Here is a 14,345-nt window from a genome sequence, read left to right as displayed (position 1 = left end):
CCACAGTGTGCCATCACAGCAGCAAGATGTGTGACCTGTTGCCACGAGAAAAGGCCAACCATTGAAGAACAAACACCATTGTAAATACAACCCATATTTATGCTTATTTATTTTCCCTGTTGTACTTTACATCATTACAACACTGTATATGGACATATGCATCTGAAATGTATTTTTTATTTAGGAACTTTTGTTAGTATAACGTTGATTGTTTATTTTTTTAATTGTTTATTTCACTTTGTTGATTGTGTATTTTCACTTGTTTTGACAATGTAAACATATGTTTCCCATGCCAATAAAGCCCCTTAAATTGAAATTGAACTGAGAGACAGAGAGAGAGAGAGAGAGAGAGAGAGAGAGATCTCAGAGAGAGAGAGAGACAGAGAGAGAGAGAGAGAGAGAGAGAGAGAGAGATCTCAGAGAGAGAGAGAGAGAGAGAGAGAGAGATCTCAGAGAGAGAGAGAGAGATCTCAGAGAGAGAGAGAGAGAGAGAGAGAGAGAGAGAGAGATCTCAGAGAGAGAGAGAGAGAGAGAGAGAGAGAGAGAGAGATCTCAGAGAGAGAGAGAGAGAGAGAGAGAGAGAGAGAGAGAGAGAGAGAGAGAGAGAGAGAGAGAGAGAGATCTCAGAGAGAGAGAGAGAGGAATGGGGTATCGACCAGCTGTATCTGAGTGATGCTCTGAACTGATCTCCAGACAGCTGTATCTGAGTGATGCTCTGAACTGATCTCCAGACAGCTGTATCTGAGTGATGCTCTGAGTGATGCTCTGAACTGTCCTCCAGACAGCTGTATCTGAGTGATGCTCTGAACTGATCTCCAGTCAGCTGTATCTGAGTGATGCTCTGAGTGATGCTCTGAACTGACCTCCAGACAGCTGTATCTGAGTGATGCTCTGAACTGATCTCCAGTCAGCTGTATCTGTGTGATGCTCTGAACTGACCTCCAGACAGCTGTATCTGAGTGATGCTCTGAGTGATGCTCTGAGTGATGCTCTGAACTGTTCTCCAGCCAGCTGTATCTGAGTGATGCTCTGAACTGATCTCCAGACAACTGTATCTGAGTGATGCTCTGAACTGATCTCCAGCCAGCTGTATCTGAGTGATGCTCTGAACTGATCTCCAGCCAGCTGTATCTGAGTGATGCTCTGAACTGATCTCCAGACAGCTGTATCTGAGTGATGCTCTGAGCGATGCTCTGAGTGATGCTCTGAACTGACCCCCAGACAGCTGTATCTGAGTGATGCTCTGAACTGACCCCCAGACAGCTGTATCTGAGTGATGCTCTGAACTGATCTCCAGACAACTGTATCTGAGTGATGCTCTGAACTGATCTCCAGACAGCTGTATCTGAGTGATGCTCTGAGTGATGCTCTGAACCGTCCTCCAGACAGCTGTATCTGAGTGATGCACTGAGCGATGCTCTGAACTGACCTCCAGACAGCTGTATCTGAGTGATGCTCTGAACTGATCTCCAGACAGCTGTATCTGAGTGATACTCTGAACTGATCTCCAGACAGATGTATCTGAGTGATGCTCTGAACTGATCCCCAGACAGCTGTATCTGTGTGATGCTCTGAACTGACCCCCAGCCAGCTGTATCTGAGTGATGCTCTGAACTGATCTCCAGACAGCTGTATCTGAGTGATGCTCTGAACTGATCTCCAGACAGCTGTATCTGAGTGATACTCTGAACTGATCTCCAGACAGATGTATCTGAGTGATGCTCTGAACTGATCCCCAGACAGCTGTATCTGAGTGATGCTCTGAACTGATCTCCAGACAGCTGTATCTGAGTGATGCTCTGAACTGATCTCCAGACAGCTGTATCTGAGTGATGCTCTGAGTGATGCTCTGAGCTGACCTCCAGACAGCTGTATCTGAGTGATGCTCTGAGCGATGCTCTGAACTGATCTCCAGACAACTGTATCTGAGTGATGCTCTGAACTGATCTCCAGACAGCTGTATCTGAGTGATGCTCTGAGTGATGCTCTGAACCGTCCTCCAGACAGCTGTATCTGAGTGATGCACTGAGCGATGCTCTGAACTGACCTCCAGACAGCTGTATCTGAGTGATGCTCTGAACTGATCTCCAGACAGCTGTATCTGAGTGATACTCTGAACTGATCTCCAGACAGATGTATCTGAGTGATGCTCTGAACTGATCCCCAGACAGCTGTATCTGTGTGATGCTCTGAACTGACCCCCAGCCAGCTGTATCTGAGTGATGCTCTGAACTGATCTCCAGACAGCTGTATCTGAGTGATGCTCTGAACTGATCTCCAGACAGCTGTATCTGAGTGATACTCTGAACTGATCTCCAGACAGATGTATCTGAGTGATGCTCTGAACTGATCCCCAGACAGCTGTATCTGAGTGATGCTCTGAACTGATCTCCAGACAGCTGTATCTGAGTGATGCTCTGAACTGATCTCCAGACAGCTGTATCTGAGTGATGCTCTGAGTGATGCTCTGAGCTGACCTCCAGACAGCTGTATCTGAGTGATGCTCTGAGCGATGCTCTGAACTGACCTCCAGACAGCTGTATCTGAGTGATGCTCTGAACTGATCTCCAGACAGCTGTATCTGTGTGATGCTCTGAACTGATCCCCAGACAGCTGTATCTGTGTGATGCTCTGAACTGACCCCCAGGCAGCTGTATTTGAGTGATGCTCTGAACTGATCTCCAGGGAGCTACAACAGGTAAGTATTAGGAACCTCGCCCTGAGCAATGTTTGCTTCTGTCCACATTCACAATGCATCCCAATTCCCTATTAGTACACTACTTTTGATCAGGGCCCATAGTAGTGCACTGTGTAGGGGATAGGGTGTCTTTTGTGACACAACCAAGAGACGTTTCCCCTCTCAGAGCCCTGGTCAAAACTAGGCACTATATAGGGGAAAGGGTAGTGGACTAGGTAGTGGACACCCCTCCTTTCTAGGGAGTTTTTCCTAGCCACCGTGCTTCTACACCTGCATTGCTTGCTGTTTGGGGTTTTAGGCTGGGTTTCTGTACAGCACTTTGAGACATCAGCAGATGTAAGAAGGGCTATATAAATACAGTTAATTTGATGGGAATAGGGTAGTGGACTATGTAGGGAATAGGGTAGTGGACTATGTAGGGAATAGGGTAGTGGAATTAATAGGGTAGTGGACTATGTAGGGAATAGGGTAGTGGACTATGTAGGGAATAGGGTAGTGCACTATGTAGGGAATAGGGTAGTGGACTATGTAGGGAATAGGGTAGTGGACTATGTAGGGAATAGGGTAGTGGACTATGTAGGGAATAGGGTAGTGGACTATGTAGGGAATAGGGTAGTGGACTATGTAGGGAATAGGGTAGTGCACTATGTAGGGAATAGGGTAGTGGACTATGTAGGGAATAGGGTAGTGCACTATGTAGGGAATAGGGTAGTGGATTATGTAGGGAATAGGGTAGTGGACTATGTAGGGAATAGGGTAGTGGACTATGTAGGGAATAGGGTAGTGCACTATGTAGGGAATAGGGTAGTGGACTATGTAGGGAATAGGGTAGTGGACTATGTAGGGAATAGGGTAGTGGACTATGTAGGGAATAGGGTAGTGGACTATGTAGGGAATAGGGTAGTGGACTATGTAGGGAATAGGGTAGTGCACTATGTAGGGAATAGGGTAGTGGACTATGTAGAGAATAGGGTAGTGCACTATGTAGGGAATAGGGTAGTGGACTATGTAGAGAATAGGGTAGTGCACTATGTAGGGAATAGGGTAGTGGACTATGTAGGGAATAGGGTAGTGCACTATGTAGGGAATAGGGTAGTGCACTATGTAGGGAATAGGGTAGTGGACTATGTAGGGAATAGGGTAGTGCACTATGTAGGGAATAGGGTAGTGGACTATGTAGGGAATAGGGTAGTGGACTATGTAGGGAATAGGGTAGTGGACTATGTAGGGAATAGGGTAGTGGACTATGTAGGGAATAGGGTAGTGGACTATGTAGGGAATATGGTAGTGGACTATGTAGGGAATAGGGTAGTGGACAATGTAGGGAATAGGGTAGTGCACTATGTAGGGAATAGGGTAGTGGACTATGTAGGGAATAGGGTAGTGCACTATGTAGGGAATAGGGTAGTGCACTATGTAGGGAATAGGGTAGTGCACTATGTAGGGAATAGGGTAGTGCACTATGTAGGGAATAGGGTAGTGGACTATGTAGGGAATAGGGTAGTGCACTATGTAGGGAATAGGGTAGTGGACTATGTAGGGAATAGGGTAGTGCACTATGTAGGGAATAGGGTAGTGCACTATGTAGGGAATAGGGTAGTGCACTATGTAGGGAATAGGGTAGTGCACTATGTAGGGAATAGGGTAGTGCACTATGTAGGGAATAGGGTAGTGGACTATGTAGGGAATAGGGTAGTGCACTATGTAGGGAATAGGGTAGTGCACTATGTAGGGAATAGGGTAGTGGACTATGTAGGGAATAGGGTAGTGGACTATGTAGGGAATAGGGTAGTGGACTATGTAGGGAATAGGGTAGTGCACTATGTAGGGAATAGGGTAGTGGACTATGTAGGGAATAGGGTAGTGCACTACGTAGGGAATAGGGTAGTGGATTATGTAGGGAATAGGGTAGTGGACTATGTAGGGAATAGGGTAGTGGACTATGTAGGGAATAGGGTAGTGGACTATGTAGGGAATAGGGTAGTGCACTATTTAGGGAATAGGGTAGTGGACTATGTAGGGAATAGGGTAGTGGACTATGTAGGGAATAGGGTAGTGGACTATGTAGGGAATAGGGTAGTGGACTATGTAGGGAATAGGGTAGTGGACTATGTAGGGAATAGGGTAGTGCACTATGTAGGGAATAGGGTAGTGGACTATGTAGAGAATAGGGTAGTGCACTATGTAGGGAATAGGGTAGTGGACTATGTAGAGAATAGGGTAGTGCACTATGTAGGGAATAGGGTAGTGGACTATGTAGGGAATAGGGTAGTGCACTATGTAGGGAATAGGGTAGTGCACTATGTAGGGAATAGGGTAGTGGACTATGTAGGGAATAGGGTAGTGCACTATGTAGGGAATAGGGTAGTGGACTATGTAGGGAATAGGGTAGTGGACTATGTAGGGAATAGGGTAGTGGACTATGTAGGGAATAGGGTAGTGGACTATGTAGGGAATAGGGTAGTGGACTATGTAGGGAATATGGTAGTGGACTATGTAGGGAATAGGGTAGTGGACAATGAAGGGAATAGGGTAGTGCACTATGTAGGGAATAGGGTAGTGGACTATGTAGGGAATAGGGTAGTGCACTATGTAGGGAATAGGGTAGTGCACTATGTAGGGAATAGGGTAGTGCACTATGTAGGGAATAGGGTAGTGCACTATGTAGGGAATAGGGTAGTGGACTATGTAGGGAATAGGGTAGTGCACTATGTAGGGAATAGGGTAGTGCACTATGTAGGGAATAGGGTAGTGGACTATGTAGGGAATAGGGTAGTGGACTATGTAGGGAATAGGGTAGTGGACTATGTAGGGAATAGGGTAGTGGAATGAATAGGGTAGTGGACAATGTAGGGAATAGGGTAGTGGACTATGTAGGGAATAGGGTAGTGGAATGAATAGGGTAGTGGACAATGTAGGGAATAGGGTAGTGGACTATGTAGGGAATAGGGTAGTGGAATGAATAGGGTAGTGGACAATGTAGGGAATAGGGTAGTGCACTATGTAGGGAATAGGGTAGTGCACTATGTAGGGAATAGGGTAGTGCACTATGTAGGGAATAGGGTAGTGGACTATGTAGGGAATAGGGTAGTGGACTATGTAGGGAATAGGGTAGTGGACTATGTAGGGAATAGGGTAGTGCACTATGTAGGGAATAGGGTAGTGCACTATGTAGGGAATAGGGTAGTGGACTATGTAGGGAATAGGGTAGTGGACTATGTAGGGAATAGGGTAGTGGACTATGTAGGGAATAGGGTAGTGGACTATGTAGGGAATAGGGTAGTGCACTATGTAGGGAATAGGGTAGTGCACTATGTAGGGAATAGGGTAGTGGACTATGTAGGGAATAGGGTAGTGGACTATGTAGGGAATAGGGTAGTGCACTATGTAGGGAATAGGGTAGTGGACTATGTAGGGAATAGGGTAGTGCACTATGTAGGGAATAGGGTAGTGGACTATGTAGGGAATAGGGTAGTGGACTATGTAGGGAATAGGGTAGTGCACTATGTAGGGAATAGGGTAGTGGACTATGTAGGGAATAGGGTAGTGCACTATGTAGGGAATAGGGTAGTGGACTATGTAGGGAATAGGGTAGTGCACTATGTAGGGAATAGGGTAGTGCACTATGTAGGGAATAGGGTGAATTGATTAAGCAGTAGCACCCCTGTTGCCTGCTATCCTCAGACCACATTAAACTATACTCTGCTTCTAGCTTCTTAATATCCCACAACAATTTGATCTAAGCTAAAAAAAAAAAAAAAAAAACTGTAGCTTGAAGACTACAAATCTGATGTTTAATTTTCCATTTTCTTCGCTCCGTCTTCAATAGGATCCAAAAGGATCACAGACATGTAGATGAAGACGTTCTTCCCACAGCTCAACGACAGTAATGTTTCATATTGAAACTTCGTGACAGACGTTCTCTCTATCCTTTAATACGCCGGGACAGTGGTGGAGAAGGTGGCACGTTTTTTTTTAAGTTCCTCGGAGTACACGTCACGGACAAACTGAATTGGTCCACCCTCACAGACGGCGTGGTGAAGAAGGAACGCAGCAACCTCAGGAGGCTGAAGAAATTCGGCTTGTCAACAAAAACACTCACAAACTTCTACAGATGCACAATCGAGAGCATCCTGTCGGGCTGTATCACCGCCTGGTACGGCAAATGCTCCGCCCCACAACCGGAAGGCTCTCCAGAGGGTAGTGAGGTCTGCACAACGCATCACCGGGGGCAAACTACCTGCCCTCCAGGACACCTACACCGCCCGATGTCCCAGGAAGGCCATACAGATCATCAAGGACAACAACCACCCGAGCCACTGCCTGTTCACCCCGCTATCATCCAGAAGGCGAGGTCAGTACAGGTGCATCAAAGCTGGGACCGAGAGACTGAAAAACAGCTTCTATCTCAAGGCCATCAGACTGTTAAACAGCCACCACTAACATTGAGTGGCTGCTGCCAACACACTGACTCAACTCCAGCCACTTTAATCATGGAAATTGATGTAAAAAATTTATCACTAGCCACTTTAAAACAATGCTCCTTAATATAATGTTTACATACCCTACATTACTCATCTCATATGTATATACTGTACTCTATACCATCTAATGCATCTTGCCTATGCCGTTCGGCCATCGCTCATTCATATATTTATATGTACATAGTCTTATTCATTCCTTTACACTCTAACCACTAGGCTACCCTGCCACCTCTACACTCTAACCACTAGGCTACCTGCCGCCTCTACACTCTAACCACTAGGCTACCTGCCGCCTCTACACTCTAACAACTAGGCTACCCTACCTGCTGCCCCATTAAGTGTTTCAGAGTGCTGAACTAGGATCAGGTCCCCTTTGTCCATTCATAGTAATCTAAAACTGTTCCTAGATCAGCGCTCCTACTCTGAGCCTCTGTTAACCCAGAGGATCCAGTGAGAGACCATTCAGCAGCAGATGTTTTGGTTGATGAGCTGTATTTAGTCAGAGACCAGCGATGATAACCTAGTGATAACCTAGTGATAACCTAGTGATAACCTAGTGATAACCTAGCCCCGAGAGGATCCCAATAAGAGGGGCAGGTAGACTAGTGGTTAGAGTGTAGAGGCGGCAGGGTAGCCTGGTGGTTAGAGTGTAGAGGCGGCAGGGTAGCCTAGTGGTTAGAGTGTAGAGGCGGCAGGGTAGCCTGGTGGTTAGAGTGTAGAGGCGGCATGTAGGCTAGTGGTTAGAGTGTAGAGGCGGCAGGGTAGCCTAGTGGTTAGAGTGTAGAGGCGGCAGGGTAGCCTAGTGGTTAGAGTGTAGAGGCGGCAGGGTAGCCTGGTGGTGAGGAAGGCAGATGGGGTGTTCTGGGTGTACATGCACTAAAGGGGGTGGGGGGGGGGGGGAGGGAGAGAAGCTATGTGTAAATGTTCAGGGTGAGAAAAGGTGGGCTGAGTGTAAGCTAGCTAGTTATCCCGTACCTTTGTTAGTCCTGAAGTGGATGGGGTCTGACAGGGGACCCACTCCCTTGGCATTCTTAGCCTGGATCCTGAAGTAGTAGACGGTGTCCAGGTTCAGGTCCATCACCTGGTGGGTCAGACGGTCTCCACTGATACTCTCCATTACCCAGTCATCTATAGGCATGTTCTTATCCAGGGTGTAGTACAGGATATAGCCTGGTAGAGAAACAACACACAGAGGAAGACTGATTAACCCTAACCGTAACCCAGACATCTATAGGAATCTCAAGACAGCACAAACAGATCTATTACCAGGCTAGAGTCTTATCCAGTGTGTTGAACCAGATGTAGCCTGACAAATCACAAAGACAAACACAACATACACACTCTGAGAAATCACGTAGTCTACAGACCTCTACGATCATAACAGGGACACAATCCACAGCAGTATCTTACAATTAGCTAATTAGCAAATCACAAAGACAACACAACATACACACTCTGAGGAATCACGTAGTCTACAGACCTCTACAATCATAACAGGGACACAATCAACAGCAGTATCTTAACAATTAGCTAATTAGCTAATCACTAGAGACATAAACAACTGATGCTAGAGAAATATTGGTAGGAACAAGTAGAACATGATACATGAACATGCAGAAGGTGATGAACAGGGCAACAACGCATTTAAAACTGTGTTCTGTACGACTCTGTCCAATGTTTACAGACACTGTGTTTCAGAGGACAGATAGACTCTGTCCAATGATTACAGACACTGTGTTCCAGAGGACAGATAGACTCTGTCCAATGATTACAGACACTGTGTTCCAGAGGACAGATAGACTCTGTCCAATGATTACAGACACTGTGTTTCAGAGGACATAACCGCCATCGATAAGAGACCGTACTGTGCAGCTGTATTCATCGACCTGGCCAAGGCTTTCGACTCTGTCAATCACCACATTCATATCGGCAGACGTAACAGCCTTGGTTTCTCAAATGACTGCCTCGCCTGGTTCACCAACTACTTCTCAGACAGAGTTCAGTGTGTCAAATCGGGGGGCCTGTTGTCCGAAACTCTGGCAGTCTCTATGGGGGTGCCACAGGGTTCAATTCTTGGACCGACTCTCTTCTCTGTGTCCATCAATGATGTCACTCTTGCTGCTGGTGAGTCTCTGATCCACCTCTACGCAGACGACACCATCCTGTATACTTCTGGCCCTTCTTTGGACACTGTGTTAACAACCCTCCAGACGAGCTTCAATGCCATACAACACTCCTTCCGTGGCCTCGAACTGCTCTTCAACCGATCGCTGCCTGCACCTGCCCTGACTTAGAATATGTGGACAATTACAAATACCTAGGTGTCTGGTTTGACTGTAAACTCTCCTTCCAGACTCACATTAAGCATCTCCAATCCAAAATGAAATCTAGAATTGGCTTCTTATTTTGCATCCTTCACTCATGCTGCCAAACATACCCTCATAAAACGTAATCTACAAAATAGCCTCAAACACTCTTCTCAGCAAATCAGATGCAGTCTATCACAGTGCCATCCATTTTGTCACCAAAGCCCCATATACTACACACCACTGCGACCTGTATGCTCTCGTTGGCTGGCCCTCGTTTTATATTCGTCACCAAACTCACTGGCTCCAGGTCATCTATAAGTTTTCGCTAGGTAAAGCCCTTCCTTATCTCAGCTCACTGGTCACCATAGCAGCACCCACCCATAGCAGGCGCTCCAGCAGGTATAGCTCACTGGTCACCCCCAAAGCCTATTCCTCCTTTGGCCGCCTTTCCTTCCAGTTCTCTGCTGCCAATGACTGGAACGACTGAAGCTGGAGACTCATATCTCCCTCCCACTAACTTTAAACATCAGCATCAGATTTTTTCTATTGTGTTATTGACTGTACGTTTCTTTATTTCATGTGTGTTGTGACGAGGAGGAGGGGAGGATGGAGGAGGAAGAGGAGGAAGAAGAGGAGGGGAGGATGGAGGAGGAGGAGGTGGAAGGGATGATGGAGGAGGAAGAGGAGGAAGGGAGGAAGGAGGAGGAAGAGGAGGAGATGAGGAGGAGGGAGAGGAGGAGGAGGGGAGGATGGAGGAGGAGGAAGAGGAGGAATGGAGGATGGAGGAGGAGGAAGGGAGGATGAATGAGAAGGGGAGGAGGAGAAGGAGGAGGAGGATGGAGGAGGGGGGGAAGAGGAGAGAAGAGGAGAGTAGGGGGAGGATAGGAGAAAGGAGGAGTGAAAGGGAGAGGAGGGGAAGAAAGGAAGGAGGAAAGGAGGGAAGGAGGAAGGTGTAATAGGGAGAGGGAGGAGGGGGAGACAGGCTGGACCACACAGAGTTGGTCCCACATCTCTTCGTGTTGTCTTCCCAACTCCTTGTCAATCATTATCATGCCAAAACAGATCTGTGACCCAGGCTACATTACAGCCAGGGGAGAGGGGGTTAGGGGTGTTGTTAGGTGCGTTGTTAGGGGCGTGGTTAGTGCCTTGGTGTGGGGCGTGGATAAGGGCGCTGTTAGAAGCGCGGTTAGGGGCGTGGTTATGGGTGTGGTTAGGGGAGTGGTTAGGGGTGTTGTTAAGGCGAAGTTAGGGGGTGTGGTTAGGGGTGTGGCTAGGGCGTGGTTAGGGGCGCGTTTAAGGGGCGTGGTTAGGGGTTCGGTTAGGGACGTGGTCATGGGCATGTTTAATGGGCGTGATTCAGGGCGTGGTTAGGGGCGTGATTGGGGGCGTGGTTATGGGCGTGGTTAGGGGCACACTCAGGCTAACTAAATAACAGTCTAAGCCGGGGATGGCAGTTCTTCTTACCCATGACTCGTCCGTTAGCCTCCATGGGGGGTTGCCAGCTGATCAGGATGGCTCTGGGTCTTCCCTCCCTGCTGATCACCGTCAGGTCCTTAGGTGCGGAGCTGGGAGCTGTCAACCAATCAGGTAAAGAGAGAGAAAGGAAATGACAAGTTTCAGCCAATCAGGAGTGGCGAGGAACAGGAAGTAGAGATCAGGGGGTCACACTGTTGTTAATTTGAGTTTGTATTAATTGTGTAATAACGGGAAACTGCCGTTAAGCCTGACAGAGGTGGTCTGTCCAAAGAGACTGGCTCTGGAATATCATCTGCCAACAGGCTCACAAGTTAGTTGTTTCTGAAGGTGTTTTTGGGGGAAATCAAGGCTACCGAACATGTATGCTGGTTCCCATAAACAGCATAAACAGAGAGTCCACGTGCTTTGAGCCGAGCGCGTTCTCTCCTGTGGCTAGAAACACAAATGTTGACCGAATGTGAAGCTATATCATAAACACAGACCAGCTCTCGATCTCTCCTGAAAACAATGCTGGAGCTGCATGAACTGAAATGAAAACATCAACGTCTTCGTTTATAAGAACCACAGGAATTCACATCCCCATAGAACAGTAGAGCTGTTTTTTGTAATTGAAAGGTTTGTTCAAAGATCAAACCAAAAACATAGGTTCCTGTGTTTCCATTTCCAACACGTTTCATATCTTTTTACTTGTTATTTCTGTGTTTCTGAAAAGCAATCAATAACAAAACACACGTTTCAAGAACGGTTTGTGTTCCCAAATAGCACCATATTCCCTACATACTGTACTGCCCTCTTCCCTTTTAGTGCACAACGGGTTGTGGTCTAAAGTAGTGCACTATATATAGGGAATAGGGTTCCATAGGGCTCTGGTCTAAAGTAGTGCACTATATATAGGGAATAGGGTTCCATAGGGCTCTGGTCTAAAGTAGTGCACTATATATAGGGAATAGGGTTCCATAGGGCTCTGGTCTAAAGTAGTGCACTATATAGGGAATAGGGTTCCATAGGACTCTGGTCTAAAGTAGTGCACTATATAGGGGATAGGGTTCCATAGGGCTCTGGTCTAAAGTAGTGCACTATATATAGGGAATAGGGTTCCATAGGGCTCTGGTCTAAAGTAGTGCACTATATATAGGGAATAGGGTTCCATAGGGCTCTGGTCTAAAGTAGTGCACTATATATAGGGAATAGGGTTCCATAGGGCTCTGGTCTAAAGTAGTGCACTATATAGGGAATAGGGATCCATAGGCCTCTGGTCTAAAGTAGTGCACTATATATAGGGAATAGGGTTCCATAGGACTCTGGTCTAAAGTAGTGCACTATATAGGGAATAGGGTTCCATAGGGCTCTGGTCTAAAGTAGTGCACTATATATAGGGAATAGGGTTCCATAGGGCTCTGGTCTAAAGTAGTGCACTATATAGGGAATAGGGTTCCATAGGGCTCTGGTCTAAAGTAGTGCACTATAAATAGGGAATAGGGTTCCATAGGACTCTGGTCTAAAGTAGTGCACTATATAGGGAATAGGGTTCCATAGGGCTCTGGTCTAAAGTAGTGCACTATATATAGGGAATAGGGTTCCATAGGGCTCTGGTCTAAAGTAGTGCACTATATATAGGGAATAGGGTTCCATAGGGCTCTGGTCTAAAGTAGTGCACTATATATAGGGAATAGGGTTCCATAGGGCTCTGGTCTAAAGTAGTGCACTATATAGGGAATAGGGATCCATAGGCCTCTGGTCTAAAGTAGTGCACTATATATAGGGAATAGGGTTCCATAGGGCTCTGGTCTAAAGTAGTGCACTATATATAGGGAATAGGGTTCCATAGGGCTCTGGTCTAAAGTAGTGCACTATATAGGGAATAGGGTTCCATAGGACTCTGGTCTAAAGTAGTGCACTATATAGGGAATAGGGTTCCATAGGGCTCTGGTCTAAAGTAGTGCACTACATAGGGAATAGGGTTCCATAGGGCTCTGGTCTAAAGTAGTGCACTATATATAGGGAATAGGGTTCCATAGGGCTCTGGTCTAAAGTAGTGCACTATATATAGGAAATAGGGTTCCATAGGGCTCTGGTCTAAAGTAGTGCACTACATAGGGAATAGGGTTCCATAGGGCTCTGGTCTAAAGTAGTGCACTATATAGGGAATAGGGTTCCATAGGGCTCTGGTCTAAAGTAGTGCACTATATAGGGAATAGGGTTCCATAGGGCTCTGGTCTAAAGTAGTGCACTATATAGGGAATAGGGTTCCATAGGGCTCTGGTCTAAAGTAGTGCACTATATAGGGAATAGGGTTCCATAGGGCTCTGGTCTAAAGTAGTGCACTATATAGGGAATAGGGTTCCATAGGGCTCTGGTCTAAAGTAGTGCACTATATAGGGAATAGGGTTCTATAGGGCTCTGGTCTAAAGTAGTGCACTATATATAGGGAATAGGGTTCTATAGGACTCTGGTCTAAAGTAGTGCACTATATAGGGAATAGGGTTCCATAGGGCTCTGGTCTAAAGTAGTGCACTATATAGGGAATAGGGTTCTATAGGGCTCTGGTCTAAAGTAGTGCACTATATAGGGAATAGGGTTCCATAGGGCTCTGGTCTAAAGTAGTGCACTATATAGGGAATAGGGTTCCATAGGGCTCTGGTCTAAAATAGTGCACTATATAGGGAATAGGGTTCCATAGGGCTCTGGTCTAAAGTAGTGCACTATATAGGGAATAGGGTTCCATAGGGCTCTGGTCTAAAGTAGTGCACTATATAGGGAATAGGGTTCCATAGGGCTCTGGTCTAAAGTAGTGCACTATATATAGGGAATAGGGTTCCATAGGGCTCTGGTCTAAAGTAGTGCACTATATATAGGGAATAGGGTTCCATAGGGCTCTGGTCTAAAGTAGTGCACTATATAGGGAATAGGGATCCATAGGCCTCTGGTCTAAAGTAGTGCACTATATATAGGGAATAGGGTTCCATAGGACTCTGGTCTAAAGTAGTGCACTATATAGGGAATAGGGTTCCATAGGGCTCTGGTCTAAAGTAGTGCACTATATATAGGGAATAGGGTTCCATAGGGCTCTGGTCTAAAGTAGTGCACTATATAGGGAATAGGGTTCCATAGGGCTCTGGTCTAAAGTAGTGCACTATAAATAGGGAATAGGGTTCCATAGGACTCTGGTCTAAAGTAGTGCACTATATAGGGAATAGGGTTCCATAGGGCTCTGGTCTAAAGTAGTGCACTATATATAGGGAATAGGGTTCCATAGGGCTCTGGTCTAAAGTAGTGCACTATATATAGGGAATAGGGTTCCATAGGGCTCTGGTCTAAAGTAGTGCACTATATATAGGGAATAGGGTTCCATAGGGCTCTGGTCTAAAGTAGTGCACT

General features: G+C 46.4%; 1 protein-coding gene across 1 annotated transcript in view; it reads right to left on the bottom strand.

The window, feature by feature from the left end:
* The window catches only part of dcc (DCC netrin 1 receptor), a 600,603-nt gene that overhangs the window by 88,280 nt on the left and 497,978 nt on the right, over positions 1-14,345 (bottom strand). Inside the window, exons 19-20 of the mRNA XM_036936778.1 lie at positions 10,956-11,063; positions 8,158-8,352 (exon numbers count right to left, since the gene is read on the bottom strand). Of these exons, the coding sequence (XP_036792673.1) occupies positions 8,158-8,352; positions 10,956-11,063 (303 nt within the window). The remainder of the gene's footprint in view (positions 1-8,157; positions 8,353-10,955; positions 11,064-14,345) is intronic.

The sequence above is a fragment of the Oncorhynchus mykiss genome, chromosome 12 (genome assembly GCF_013265735.2).
Source record: "Oncorhynchus mykiss isolate Arlee chromosome 12, USDA_OmykA_1.1, whole genome shotgun sequence".
NCBI classification, from domain to species: domain Eukaryota; kingdom Metazoa; phylum Chordata; class Actinopteri; order Salmoniformes; family Salmonidae; genus Oncorhynchus; species Oncorhynchus mykiss.
Note: the sequence above shows the minus strand (reverse complement) of the source record. Positions and strands in the feature narration are given on the sequence as shown.